The 15139-nt window shown below is 33.4% G+C and overlaps 1 protein-coding gene across 1 annotated transcript; it reads right to left on the bottom strand.

Annotated features, from left to right (window-relative positions):
- Nucleotides 1–3613: 3613 nt before the first annotated feature.
- On the bottom strand, nucleotides 3614–5223 carry LOC143626022 (uncharacterized). Its single transcript, XM_077096220.1, has 5 exons — nucleotides 5051–5223; nucleotides 4879–4942; nucleotides 3981–4132; nucleotides 3842–3908; nucleotides 3614–3733 (listed from the first exon to the last, which is right to left on the bottom strand). Exons 1-5 carry the CDS (start codon nucleotides 5168–5170, stop codon nucleotides 3717–3719), a joined length of 420 nt encoding a protein of 139 aa, XP_076952335.1. The 5' UTR covers nucleotides 5171–5223; the 3' UTR covers nucleotides 3614–3716.
- Between the last annotated feature and the right edge of the window lie 9916 nt (nucleotides 5224–15139).

Here is a 15139-nt window from a genome sequence, read left to right as displayed (position 1 = left end):
TGATTCTCACACCGGAGGGTGGTCACAAGGAGGAACCCCCCTTCTCAGTGACGAGCTTACGGTGTCTGTTTTGCAGGTAACCTGAAGAACAACTTTCTTTGCTGGACCTCATCCTCGTGGGAAACATCTATTTAACCCCCAGATTATCCGTAATCTGCCCGGGGTCGATTAGTGTTTCTTCACTGGATAATAAAACAAACCATCGAAAATAATTTATTACGTTATATGAAATTTTAGTTAAAGACTGAAATGGTTATATAATGAACAAGTACTAAATTGTCTAACGGGCCTTGTTTGAATCCGAAGTTTTGATGTCCGTCTTAAGAAATGAAGGTAATCATCTTCATTTGGGACCAAGCTCCACGACTATGCCCATCTCTAAGACTATGCGTAGTCAAAACATTCCACAATTAGGCGTTTTGCGACACGTGACGGTTTAGTCACCATTGAACCCCCCCCCCCCCCCCCTTCTCACAAAATGGCTCCCTATTTTGAAACCTACAACTTTGGGTGGGGGGTAGAGTTATGAGCCAAAACACCACCAAGAATTTTGCGTCATGTGACGCTTAGTCAGCACAAGTAATAATAAGTCATTAAAGGCTTAAAGCACATAAAGTTATATTGGGTTATGCATACAATGGGCTTAGGCCCAACATAGTTATTAAGTGGCTACCGTGTCTAGTATTGTCCATTAAGACCATGAAGGTCAAGTGTATAAAATAATGATTTAAAACACATGCATTACTTACTGATATTATAAAAATCCAAAGTGGAAAAATATGTGTAGTTGGGCCTTAGACCCAAGATGGTTAAATCTTTTTTTTTTGTTTTTTTTCTTGTACCGGACATAGCGACCATGTCGTTGTCTCGAGGTGTCTTATAGGGTTTATATTGTGGTTGTTTCGGTGATTTCTGTAAGCCTTAGACATTTATTGATTTGGTTTGATCTCTACAATCCAATAAGGTAAATATTTTCTATCGATCTATGGTTGTGTTCAAGTTTTATTGTATTCGTATATGAACTTCTACTCGTCCGTTCTCGAGTTGTTCAATAATGGTTCATGCACAAAAGTCTATTATTGCTATTAAAGTTCTCTAGAAAAAAAACTTGTGTACCAAACTCAACCGTTAGTAGAAAGTACCTTATCTTTTTGCCATCTCTTAAATTCTCTTTTAAACTTCTCTAAATTAGAAGTCATATTGCACACATACTATATAACCATTTATTTTATTATCTCATGAAAGACAATAACCATTTATTATCACGGGAAATTTTCTAGTTCAAGGCTATACTCAATTGGGATAATCTTAGAAAACACTTAAGTTTAAAGACACAACTTAAGCAATAACTGAGAGATCTATAAGTATGTTCTTATGTGAATTTTGTTATATTGTTGACCAAGGTCAGTATAATGTGTGCACACACACTAACTAGGATGTGTTTTTATAAAGCACCACACTTCTCATGGACACTTAATTAACCGTATTGTTACACACCCCTTTTACAAAAATGGACACATTTCCTTTTGGTAGGAATGTGGTAATGATATGTTTTTGATCATCAAAATTTAAACATTAGTGTTTGATCCTCATCGAATTTTTTGTTTGTCACTTGTCGGTAACATCATGTGTGTGTTTCATACCGACCGTTCCAAAAGTTACCTTTGTATGATCGGTTACAACGACTGACAAATAGTCAGGCTTCACCTATCAACATATTTACCAAGTATAAACCAAATTTCATATCAATCTTTCAAGTCTAACTTATTCAATCTACTTCACACCTCCTAACCCATATTATAACCACTAATTAAACCCTTTTTGTTTCATTTATGAATTAAAATTACAAAAATATAATCCATGATAATATAATTCCTAACACACACATCAATCATATTTACCAAAATGATGCTGGTGTATTTATTTTTTATTTATCTTGCATTTTTAACCGATATAATTAAAACTTTGTTTTTAATCAATCTATTATATATCTCTATTTTGTTCTTTTATTATACCTTTTTTATGTTTTTTTTCTCAATCAGCTCATGATTATATTGAAAACACAATTGTATTACACACATTTGCAATTTTTTTTTATAAATTAAAGCAGCAATAAATAAAAAATGAAATATTTTTTTGGGTTAAATATGGGTCGTGCTAGTGTTAGCTCACATATATCTAGCAACATTTTGGTTTGTGTAAAATTTAACCCGCAGGTACGGTCCATTTGAATCTATAGTAAAATGCACTATAACATAGGTACACTGTACACAAGTTGTCGCATCCTTTGAATAAATGCAAGAAATTGCGCATATTATTACAAGATTTCATTCACAAGTTATTACTCTTTTGGAACAAATATTGGTTTAACTTATATAGGGATGCACGAGTAACATTAAAAAAATCGTAAGGATCAAAATATAACATCTTTGATCCTCGTATCTTGCTTGGGAAAACAGACAAAAACTCACCCCAACACTTGTTGTAACTACCATACCACATGTCCACTTTGCTGGCATCTATAAACCTTAAATGTTCATCACACACACACATGCACACACAAATGGCATCCTCAATGACACCACTACACTTCCTTTGTGGTGTTCTTGTTCTTACTATGATCACTAGATCAACTGAAGCATATGGTTTTCCTAAATGTGGTTCAGTGAACCCGGGTATGAAAGTTATGAGGCTAGCATCTTGTGCATTAGCCGCACAAGATGAATTTGCCTTTGTTTCGCGACGTTGTTGTGCGCAAGTCAAGAAACTCGAGAAGGATCCGGATTGCTTGTGCTCGCTTTTGTTGTCTAATGCTGCTGAACGGTATGGGATTGATCCTGAGATCGCGATGACTATTCCTAAACGATGTAATATTGCTGATCGTCCCGTTGGTTATAAATGTGGAGGTTGGTTTAATTAACCGTTTAACGTGTTTGATTAATTGATTAATGTTTTGGTTTGTGGTGGCTGACTGGTTTGTGTGTTTTAATTTGCAGATTATAAGTTGCCTTGAAGGGTGGTGGTTACTTTCAGTTGCTAGTTGGTGTTAACGTATGTTATGTTGTATGAGTGTGTTTGTGTTTGTGATTAGCGAATCACATGTGGTTTATGACTTTCTGTTTTTTATGTTGTTTGTGTTGATTTTGTTGTGGTTTGTTATATGCATGTTATATGTTGCATTTGGAGTGTAATTATTAGGGATGGAAATGGTCCGGATTTCCTGACTCATACTCGATTGTAAAATTGTGTCACGTACACGTTGAGTATCTATTACTCATCACTTGTCAGGTTCACGGGTTTCCCCATAGGTATCGGTATAAATGTTTATAATCTTATGTCCCTGTTATAAAAAAAACTTGATCTTAAAACTAACGTAAAAACATGACTTGAAATATTGGAAACCCAAGTGAAACTTTAACAAATTTACATTTTATCTATACTTTTAATAATTTCAAGTTTCCATAAACTTCAAAATTCCATTTTATTATATTTTTTAAGATGTTAATTAGTTTGCTTTCGATACAGGTAAACGGTTATAATTAATCTCACACACGATCCTATTCCAAATACTCGTCATGAATATGTGCAATTCAAGTCAAAACAATCCAAGATCTTGTCAATCCAACTTATAATCCATTAAACTATATAAACTAGTGAATATTACAAGCGATTTAAAAAGTCAAAATCGATTTAAACAAGAACTAGATACCATATCTTCAGTAGTAGAGAGATCCTGCACAAACACAAGGACACAACATTTGATCAAACATATGACAACTGAAACATGACATAAAACCTTATATTATCTTTCAAAAAATTGATAAATGAAAAGTAATACTACCTTGCCACCAGTTTCCTCTTGAAGCACTGTTTCCATTAGGATCTTCATCACCTCCACCTCTTTTAAACTAAACAACCAAAAATCCATCAATAAAAACTGAAGATTCCAAATAATATTTTTGTTCTTTCTAGATACTCACCGTGCGCTGAGAGCAATTGTTGGTACTAGTTGGAGGATAAATATCTTGACCACCATAGTAGATTGATGAACTATAATAGCTTGGTTCTGCTGATTCTGTTTGGTAACTTGAATTCCTTCTATTTTCACATTTCATTCCTTGGGTCTTGCAATCTGTTTCCAGAAAAAGGAATTTCATGAAATTAATGGAACACCTTTTAGGTGTGCATGGGTCGGTATTAGGCTCAAAGACTGAAAAATCGGTTCTTGGGTTTCTAAAAACCATTTGGCTTTGTTGTTCGGTTTCACTGAAAGTTTGGTTTTTTCAAATTTGACATATGGTCTTAAAACTTTTGGGCTGAAAGACGGCGCAAAATAATGAATTTGGACCTAAAACTTCAAACCTAAATCTCTTTGTTAGTTTATAATTAATTGATTATTACATATTTTTTTGCCTTAATAATTAATTGATTATTAAACATTTTAGCAAAAATATTCTCAACCGCACCACTTATTAACTTTTTAAAAACTAATCGACAATTAAAAAAAACTAGTAATCCATAAACTTAATAACAAAAGTTGGTTTTTACGGGTTCGGTTCGTTTATAAAAGTTTGTTTGTTTAGTTACGGTTCGATTTTTCAGCTTTCAGTACATACAAAGCCGAAATCAAACAAAAAAAAAAGTTCTAGAAAAAAACATAAAACTAAACCGTCCATTTTCAATTGACTTTAGTACTTTTTTATTCAGTTATGTCAGTTATTTCAGTTACTGGTAAGTTATTTTGGTCGCATGCGGCATGCACCGGGTCCTCTATCATATGCGAATGAAGCATCGAAGCTGAGTTATAATAATAATAATAATAATAATAATAATAATAATAATAATAATAATAATAATAATAATAATAATAATACCAACCCGTTGTTGAATGATTTGAATTTCCAAAATCCTGCTTGTTTGATGATCCTGTGTGCCTTACACCCTGAAACAAAAGTACAAGGAAATTTAATTGGACAGAAAACAATTAAACTAGAAAATCAGTTACATAATCAAATTATGCATCAACTGGCAAACACTACAGACAGCGTACCGTGGAAGACGGGCCAAAAACAGAGCCAAAAAGGCCTGTGGAGGAGGTCCGACCGTCCTTCGGACCAAACAGAGTTTCCGTGAACGATGAAGACGATGACTGGTGCTTCATGTTCTCCATTATCACCAGATTGAATCAAATTTATTTGCTGGTTGAAAGAGAAGAAACGAAGAAGACACGTGAGCTTCTGTATGGTGGTGAACAAATCAAATGGCCGGTATTCGATATTTATAGGCTCTTCAAACGAATCCTTATTATTTTTATATATTTTTAATGTCACATTTTTTGTTGGATTGTATCGCAAGTTAGTTTCTAGGATTCTTAGTAGTTTTGTTGAAAAGTTGTTAATGTCACATTTGACGTGTTACTATTTTAGTCACTTGGTGTTACTACTTTACCATAAGACCATGTGTTGTGGTTTGCTTAGTTAAAGCGTAACTATACTGACACGTAAGCAGTTTGATGCCGACATGGTAATTGGGAGGTGTTGTGGTTTGAGGGTGGATTACGCATTTACGTGGCATGGTTGGCGTCCCCAAACCACAATCACAACGGACAGTCTAAGTTGTATCTTTATCTTTTGATGAATCATCTTAATTTTTTATTGTATAGGAAACAAGCTAAATAACTAATATAGTTTTCTTTTCCAATATTTATCAATTTTTAACCATTTAGGGGCTCTAACTTTCATGCACATAATTCAGTGTCATCTAAATAATTTCATGTAGGATATATACATGTTCAAAAGCAGCATCATGGTAGGGCATACAACCAGTTAATCTTATTCTACATGATTAATAGTGGACATGTGTGACAAGTTATAATAAAATGGTCAAGAGAGATCTATACGAGTACTTGGTTTTCACAAATAATAAATATATTGTCTTGATTTCCCTTACACAAGTTTCAAAAACATTCATGAACTTAATCATTAAGCACCTTCACATTTGTTGATATATATCAATTCGTTCTTGACTTGTGTGTGCATTAATAATAATCGCCTTACTGATATTCTAGACCCGTTAGTTGTTAGCTCGACAATTAAATTAATTGGATTTAGGGTTAAGGTTTCGTATTTCTATATTGTACTCTACAATACTCAGTACTGTTTAATTAGAATACATAGATAAATACACGAACCATGTGTGTATGTACAACCTCTCACAATACACATATTTATACGCATTCTGGCTTTCGTGTGGTTGTTCTTCTTTCCTGCTATGTTCTCTTATGTTTTGTTGAAAATTGATTCAAATTTTATATAGAGTAAGTTGTAAATATAAAATATATATGTCATAGAGCTAGTCAAGTACATGTTGGATATGATACGAGGTAGAAGCAATTGTCGTCGAATATAGGACTTATGATATACATGATTCCTCTTGAAAGCACTGCAACGTGGAAGTGTTGTCAACCAAAAAAATGGTCATGTCAACTATGGAATAATGATATTATCATGTATTGCATCTTCTATATATACAAACACAAGTGGTAGAGATTATAGTATTTATATTAGAATCTAAAAATATTGCATACACTAGTATATTTTTTGTATCATTTATTGATTTATTTTATAAATAATCTGAAATTACTTTTAGTTGCTAACTACATATCATATATTTTTTCCTCTAATTGTATTAAGTATGTTACAAAAAATACGAAAAAGGGTCAGAAATATGTTGCATGAAGGGTGAGATAATTAAAAATAAATAAATAACACATAATAAAAAGAACCACTCATCTTATCGTTTATCAGCAAAGCAATGAGAACTACTGATGATGACTGGTAACAGGGATGATTCAATTTTTATAAATATTTAAAGCAGAATAAAGTTTGAGGCCTTTTTCTTGCTTTTATTAAAAGTTTATTTCTCTAACTTTATTTGATGAAAATTGTTTTATGGTATGATTATATATTACTTTTTAGATTTTAGATTATCGTAAGTGAAATTGAAATGTTTTTCATTTTCACTATTGGCCGAGCCTTGGTCCGAAAGATAATGGAAGATGGTGTTTAGTTACGTGATCATTTACACAAGTTCCTCTTTCTTGAACCAACAAAAGAATACATATAAGAGCATATGGTGTCATCACTATTTTACCCCACTCTCCGGACCCACATCATCTTCCTCTTTTAGATCATGTGTAACGGTGGAGGGGGGAAACGCTCACCTCTTTTTTCATTGGCTAGAACCAATTTTCAACAAAGTCAGTACAACTTGGGCGCTTTACACAAAACACCCAAGCCACCCCCCCCCCCCTATTCCAAGCGCCCTCTGTGGGCCGTGTGCCTGACGCTTTGGGGTTTTCCCCCTCATCAGCGCTCCACTACGTTTGGTCTTATGAGGGGACGGTGTTGCCGATTCTTTCTGGATGCAAATTCCCATTCTCTATTTCTTTCCTGAATCTAATATTTTATTCTTGTAATTTGGTGGATTTCGATGAATACTCCCCGATTTTCCACACTTATACCCTCCACCACATCACCTTACACACTCCAGTTCATCACTTCCCACCTTCGTATCAAGTGCCAATTTTTCCTATTTCCCATTTCCCGGATGCACTCTATATGCTCTAAGTTAGCTTAAAGTTATAACTATGCAATTATCCTAGTAGGAATCTGTCAAGGGCCAACTAAATCAGGTCAAGGTTATGGCCTTCAGTTTCATTGGGTCTTGATTTAAAATAGGGTTATGTATTATGGGTTTTTGAAAGTTTTTTTTAAAGATTATTAACTCAATGATAAGTGACAAGATAAGGAGGAAGACTCATGTCCATTATCACTGTATCATCCATGTTTCATAATTTTGGATACTCTCTAATGTTATATACATAAAAAAAGTAAATAAAAAAAGGATCTTAACAGTCTAGTTAGTTTTAAGCATTCGAATACATTGTGACCTTCTAAAATTTGTCCATACAATTATGCACGTGTTTTATAAATTTAAGTTCTACTTTTTTACAATAACATTCATAACTTTTTCTTGCCTATATTCCAATCTTTTAATGATTTCTAATATTTTTCTTGTTTTTATGTTTCATTTATTCATTAAATCCTTATTTTTTTTGGTTACGAGTACTAAATATTAAATGGGACATCAAACACAATGATATAAAGGACAAATACACATACACAATAAAAAACCTCAAGCATGTTGACCTCGTTGCTATCCATTTTACTCGAAATAGGAATGACAATATTGTCATTACGTAAAGATAGATCTAATAGGATGTATAATGATAATGTACATGTGGTACTTAAACATGTATTTTAAAACTGATTATGTGTATTATTAATTAAACCAGATAATCACCGGTAACAAAAGGGATGAAGTAGACTACGACCATACGTGTTAGCGTTCTTTGAATAACCAAACTTTAAGTAAGAAATTATCTTTCAAAATCTCAGTGTCTTCATCATATAAGAAGAAGAAAGATAGACAAACAAAATTTTAAATACGTATATAAGTACTTTAAATTAGATCATGAACATCGACATTTATTTGAATATGAAAAACTAATTATTATGACTTCAAGTCACACATATCACTAGATAATTAGTTTCATGTCATACATCTAATCCCTCCCATTTTTTATACTTTTATGTCATCAAAACAAAGTTGTGACCCGTATTCTTTCCTTTTTCGATGTTAGTAGAATGCTGAGGCATCGCTACTCGTAAAAGTTGACAAGAAAAAGTTCTTAAAGTTTGAATATTTCGCTATCAACATTGTTTATTTGCGAATAGTTGACATGTTTTAAGTGAACGTTTGAAAGTTTGGTATTTTATCAGTTGGGTTTATTCTTTGTGCTTTGTATGGGCAGCATTCATGATCTATGGTTGAAAATTTGTTTGATAAAATGTCCAAATAAGTCAAAAAGAAAGCAAGACACTTGGAACCCCCTTTCTTTATTTGGCAAGAACATATACTATTCTAATCTTTATCATTATAGATTTGTGATTATATCTCATTATCGATTTTGTTCTTGATTGGTATATAATAAAATAAAAACCAATATCCAAAGTGTGTACCAGGTCAAAAGCAATATGTTCCAAAATCATTCAATTCCTTGTCAAATAATTAAATATTTATCAAGAATTAAAATATGCCAAAAGGCGTTTGGACGTTTGGTTGCACGGATGAAATGAATTATTAGAAATAATCATATTCGGTTTGTCTAAGTGTAAAAAAAAATTGAATGTAAAATTGTGAAAGTGAACAGTAAAATCACGAGAAATAATAGAATACGCTTTATTATAAGAATTTATAGTTATTTTTTATATTATGTAATTATATCATTTTAAGAGTAAATAATACGATAAATTTCTATAAAAACTATTTATAAATTTATTCGCATAATACTAAAATAAATAGAAATTGAGATTGTTTAAACAAATTTTCAATGATAAATAAATTACGAGACAATACCATCATAGATAGAAATTGGTATTGTTCAACCAAAATCTCATATTATCGTATTTGAAGTCTCAATAAAAATCAACATACAACGACATAAATCAATACAAACATTATAAATATCTGGTAGCATTTCAAGATTCAAACATGAATTGTGTAAGCGTATTTCTAAATGCAGTCCACTACTTTGCGACGATAGAAGTTATATTATCCTCTACATCCTCTACATCTTTAATGTTGCTCATCCTCTCATTTGCTACATCTTCTGTCTCGAATGATCAATTGGCTTTCTTTGTGTTAACAACATGCCATTATGACTTTATTAATTAGGCCAATGTGATCCTTTAAGTCCAAATCTACCTTCAAATATTGAAACATATTTCGATTACAATTTTTGTGGATAAACGTTGCAAATTGTATAATTCTTTTGGCATGGTAGATTGATGTCCATCACACATTCACACCAATCATTTAGATAATATCTTTGAACTCTACAAAGAATGATAAAACCTTTTCTAGTTGTGTATAATGCACATACCAAATATAACCTAGAAATACATACAATAGGTTTTTTTACATATGCCTAAATGATTATTTTAATTTTAATATGTATTTAAATACCAAATCTTGAACTTCCAATTCATAAGGCCTATCAAGAGCATTCCGTTGAACAACCACTAGTTGGTCTAGTACTCTAGTAGCAAATGTGTATGACCTTCAATAAAAATGTTACGAGTTCTAGTCTCAAATAAAACATGATGAGAATATTAGTTGGCAAAAAAAAAGTTGTTGACTTCTCTCCCACCTTGGTAACACGAAGATAAGTTGTATAGCTTGTGAACCCATGCCTCATATATTAGTAGCAATATCTCTTATTCTTGGTATGCATCTAGGCTTTTCCTATAGTGACGCTAACCATGTGTGTATTATCTAAAGCTTTTAAACAATTCTAAAACAAAAACAAGTTGCTAATGAAACCAAGGCAAGCATATGAAAAATATATAACGGTTATATGATACCTTGAACCATTTCCATATATGACCAGTAGAATCTTTGGGAACATGTTCAAATTCCTTAAACCAGTGTGAATGCAATCTTATCGTCACATTGCAAACTTGAAAAGCTACTCTACTAAATGTTTATACTTTCTTTGTGGTGTTCTTGTTATTATAATCATTGGATCAAGTGAAGCATTTGGATTTCGTAAATGTGGTATCGTAAACCCGGGTATGAAAGCCATGAGGCTAGATCTTGTGCATTAGCTACACAAGATGAATATGCTTTTGTGTCTCGTCGTTGTTGTGCTCAAGTCAAGAAACTCGAGAAGGATCCAGGTTGCTTGTGCTCACTTTTGTTGTCTGGCTGATGCTGCTGAACACTATGGGATTGACCCGGTGATCGCAATGACCACTCTAAACGATGTAATATTGTTGATTGGCCCATTGGTTATGAATATGGATTGGTTTATTTAACCTTTTGATGTGTTTGATTAGATTATGGTTGTTTAAGTTGTTATGATTTTGGAGGCTGACCAACTTGTGTATTTTGCTTTGCAGATTATTAGTTGCCGTGAAAGATGGTGTGGTGTTAATGTATGTTGTATGATTGTGGTGTGAGTGAATCACATGTGGTTTTTGGTTAAAATGGGTCGGATATTAGTAATCCCAAGCTCATACTCGATTGTAAATTGTATCTCATACACGTCAGGTACGTGTTACTCATGGGTATCGTGTACTACATGTTTATAATCTTATGTCCCTATTACCCAAAACTCAATTAATAAACTTAATAAAAGAAGAAAACAACTTGAAATATCAAATACCCAACTATATTTGTCCCTATTACCCAAAACTCAATTAATAAACTTAATAAAAGAAGAAAACAACTTGAAATATCAAATACCCAATTATATTTAACAAATTTACATTTACGATATATACTTCTAATAATTTCAAGTTTCCTATAATATTGTTAGAAGTAGAGAAACTAACATAAAGTATATATGATAACTCAGGTTTTCTTGTGTGGTTCGAGTTTTTTCTACCAACCTAAGTGTAATTCGAGTCAAAATTGTTGACCTTATTCAAACAAATGAATCAATAACACAAATCAGGTTTGCATAAACCTTATGCGACTCTTTTAATTAATAAGAAAAATGAATGGAATACCAAATACGATATTGATGGGTTTATAACACCCACAATCCTGCTTCTATTCAAACAATGAAACATAATTAAACTAGACTTCTAATTTATTTAATAACTAAATTGTATCTCCCGTATTACGGGGATTGTTTAACATTATTTATTTATAATAATTGTATTGATTTTTTTAATTTTAATCTTATTTATTATAAAAAAGTTAATAATATATTTGAGTTTGATGATGAAAGAGTTTCACAAATAAATGAGATATTATAATCCGTTTTAAAAGCTATATGAGTTTGGTGATACCAATGATCTATTTATTTTTTATTTTTACTATAAAATTGTTTCTTAATAATAAATAATATATATATTTTTAAATCGGATATTATTTTTTAGTGTATTTCTATTTTATAAGATTTTCATATCAAATATTTGGTGAGATTAATTTTTAATTTAATGAGATGTTATAACTCGTTTAAGGTTATTTGGGTTTCATGAATTTGGGTTAAATGCATGAGAAACATCCATTTACTAATAAAGCAATCTGGTGGCTTGAGAGAATTTAGGGAGATTTTGTTTATATATATTTAAGATAACTATAAAAATAACTTTAGTAGTTAACGATATAAATCGGTGAATATTACAAGCAATTAAACAACATCAACAATTGTACCCGGTAAATCCTACAAATAGGAAAAGCCATCGACATGGTCTGGATGGGTGTTATGTAGGCGAACCTTACCTCTACCCACGAGGATAGAGAGACCTCTTTCAAAGAGAACCCTGGTTCCAAAGCAAACAACGTAAAAACACACATATACCAATAACATGACATATAGTGGTAGAGTGGCACAATATAATACAAGCACAAACAACATCATATGAATATTACAATCAATTCAAACTAATTAAACTCGATTCAAACAAGAACCGAAAACCAGATCTTCAGTAGTAGAGCGATCCTACAAAAACAAGAACAAAAAACACAGTATTCTATCAAACACATCATCATAAAACCTTGAATGATCTTTCAAACAGTTAACAGAAAATCCACCTTGCCACCAATTTCCTCTTGAAGCAACGCTTCCATTAGGACCTTTATCATGACCTCCACCATTCGGAAACTAATCAACAGAAAATCCATCAACAAAAACTGAAGATTCCAAAACAATATTCCTGTTCTTTCTATTAATGGAAAGGTGGCGGTTATTGTTTTCCTATTTCATTGTAATATTCTACATATAATAGCATTCTGTGTATATAACCAAATCAATTATTGAATGTAAATTAAGTTGGTTGACTACTCATTTATATGGTATCAGCCAGGATTACCCTAATCTCTCTAAAATAACGCCGCCACATACATCAGCCCTCACTGTCTTCTCCGGCGGCTGCAACCTCTCCGGCAACCCCACGCACATCTTTCTGACTCCCTCACATCTCCTCCAAATCACCATGTCTACTGCCTCTACTAATCAATCCTCCTCTGTACCACAAAACTCATCTGTCACAAGTCAATCTCTTACAACCAACCATCAATTTCTTGGGACATGTCAATTTTGTTTCACCAAAGGCCACTCACTCACTTCATGTTACGCTTTCAAACGGATATATCCGCACATTCGTTTACCTTCTTTAACCAAAGGTACACAAAAATTACACCCACAAGCAAACATGATGAATGTTACCAGTACCAAACCCGATGTCATACGCCCTTACTCTTTGATAGTGGTGCTTCTCACCATATTACAAATGACCTCTCGGTATTATCCACGCATGCCCCATATAATGCCACCCAAGAACTAGTCATTGGTGATGGTTCGTCTCTTGCTATCACTCATGTTGGTTCTTTAACTCTTCATTTCGATTCCGCCCCTTTAGTATTACATAATGTTTTATGTGTTCCTTCCATATCTCGTAATATTATATCCATTTCTCGTTTATGCATTGATAACAACATAACAGTTCAATTCTTTTCCCTTAATTTTGTTATCAAGGACAGCCACTCCTATATCCGCATTTTTCGTGGAACAACTAAACATGGAATTTACGAACTTCGTCCGAAATCACCACCTTTTGCTTTTCACGTTCAACAAAATAAACCATCTTTATGGCATCATCGACTTGGACGCCCGCATTCACAAGTGTCGCAACACTTGTCTTCCCTTATTTCATCCATTCCTTATTTCAATGAATCATGTAATTCTTGTTGCGTTAATAAAAGCCATAAGCTTCCATTTCATACTTCATCCATTACTTCTAATAAACCGTTACAAATCCTATTTTCGGATGTATGGTCTTCTCCCATCCTCTCTTACGATGGTTACAGATATTACATAATTTTTGTCGATCATTACACCAAATATACATGGATTTATCCGCTCAAAAGGAAATCCGATTCGCTTAATATATTCATTAGCTTCCAACGCCTTGTTGAGAATTTTTTTCAATGCAAAATCAAACAAATATTTTCCGACAATGGCGGTAAATATATTAAACTTGCATCACATCTTGCTTCATGTGGCATTTCTCACCTCACACACCCGAACATAACGGCTACGCCGAACGCAGACACCGGCACATTGTCGAAACAGGTCTAACTCTTTTATCTCATGCAAAAATGCCCCTCAAATTTTGGCCTTTTGCATTCACTACTGCCACTTACCTAATTAATCGATTACCGACCTCTACCCTTAAAAACGACTCACCATTTTTTAGTTTATTTCACAAGTTACCCAACTACGACAAACTTTGTAGTTTCGGTTGCCTTTCTTATCCTTGGTTACGACCCTATTCCACCCATAAACTGCAACCAAAATCCAAACCATGCGTCTTTGTAGGCTACTCATCCACTCAAAGCGCCTACTACCTACTCGACCCTCAAACTGACAAAGTATACGTCTCCCGTCACGTACACTTTGTTGAGACGTATGAAATTCTCTCTAACTCGTCTACCCCTTCACCACCTAATCCGAACACCTGGTTACCTTTTACCGTTCAACTACAACCCATCTCAAGCACTGCTCCAACCATCACCCAAACTATCACAGCCTCCCCCACACATGAATCACCTACTAAATCCACCACATCTTCAGAAAATCCCATAGTCCACTCACCTATCCCTGACCCACCACTCCAAACTCATTCCTCCATTGAACCCTCACCATCACTTGAATCATCAACACCAAGTGAATCATTATCCTCTCCTGATCAAAACTATAATACTTCAACTACAAATAATACTAATCCCTCCCCGTACATGCAAACCAAATCCCAAATATCACAATCAAAATTTCGTTCTCTATAATGTCACTTCTGCTCATCCTATTGAACCTTCTACCATCACTCAAGCCCTTAAAAGTCCTCTTTGGCGTAAGGCCATGCAAGAGGAATTTGATGCCTTACAACGCAACGTAACATGGTCCTTAGTTCCGCCCGAATCCGCACCCAATCTTGTTGGTTGCAAATGGGTTTTCCGAACGAAATTCAAACCCGATGGAACACTCGACCGCCTTAAGGCTCAT

Source organism: Bidens hawaiensis, unplaced genomic scaffold (genome assembly GCF_021521415.1).
Source record: "Bidens hawaiensis isolate Kalapana, Puna unplaced genomic scaffold, B.hawaiensis_p1.1 tig00000458_1, whole genome shotgun sequence".
In the NCBI taxonomy this organism is placed as follows: domain Eukaryota; kingdom Viridiplantae; phylum Streptophyta; class Magnoliopsida; order Asterales; family Asteraceae; genus Bidens; species Bidens hawaiensis.
Note: the sequence above shows the minus strand (reverse complement) of the source record. Positions and strands in the feature narration are given on the sequence as shown.

Bases quoted from the DNA above. Each gene is read 5' to 3' on its own strand.
- LOC143626022 (XM_077096220.1), bottom strand. From the start codon at position 5,170: ATGGAGAACATGAAGCACCAGTCATCGTCTTCATCGTTCACGGAAACT. The intron at 4,133-4,878 runs GTTGGTATTATT...TTCTGGAAACAG, and splicing joins TTCAAATCATTCAACAACGG to ATTGCAAGACCCAAGGAATG. The intron at 3,909-3,980 runs GTGAGTATCTAG...TTGGTTGTTTAG, and splicing joins ACAATTGCTCTCAGCGCACG to TTTAAAAGAGGTGGAGGTGA.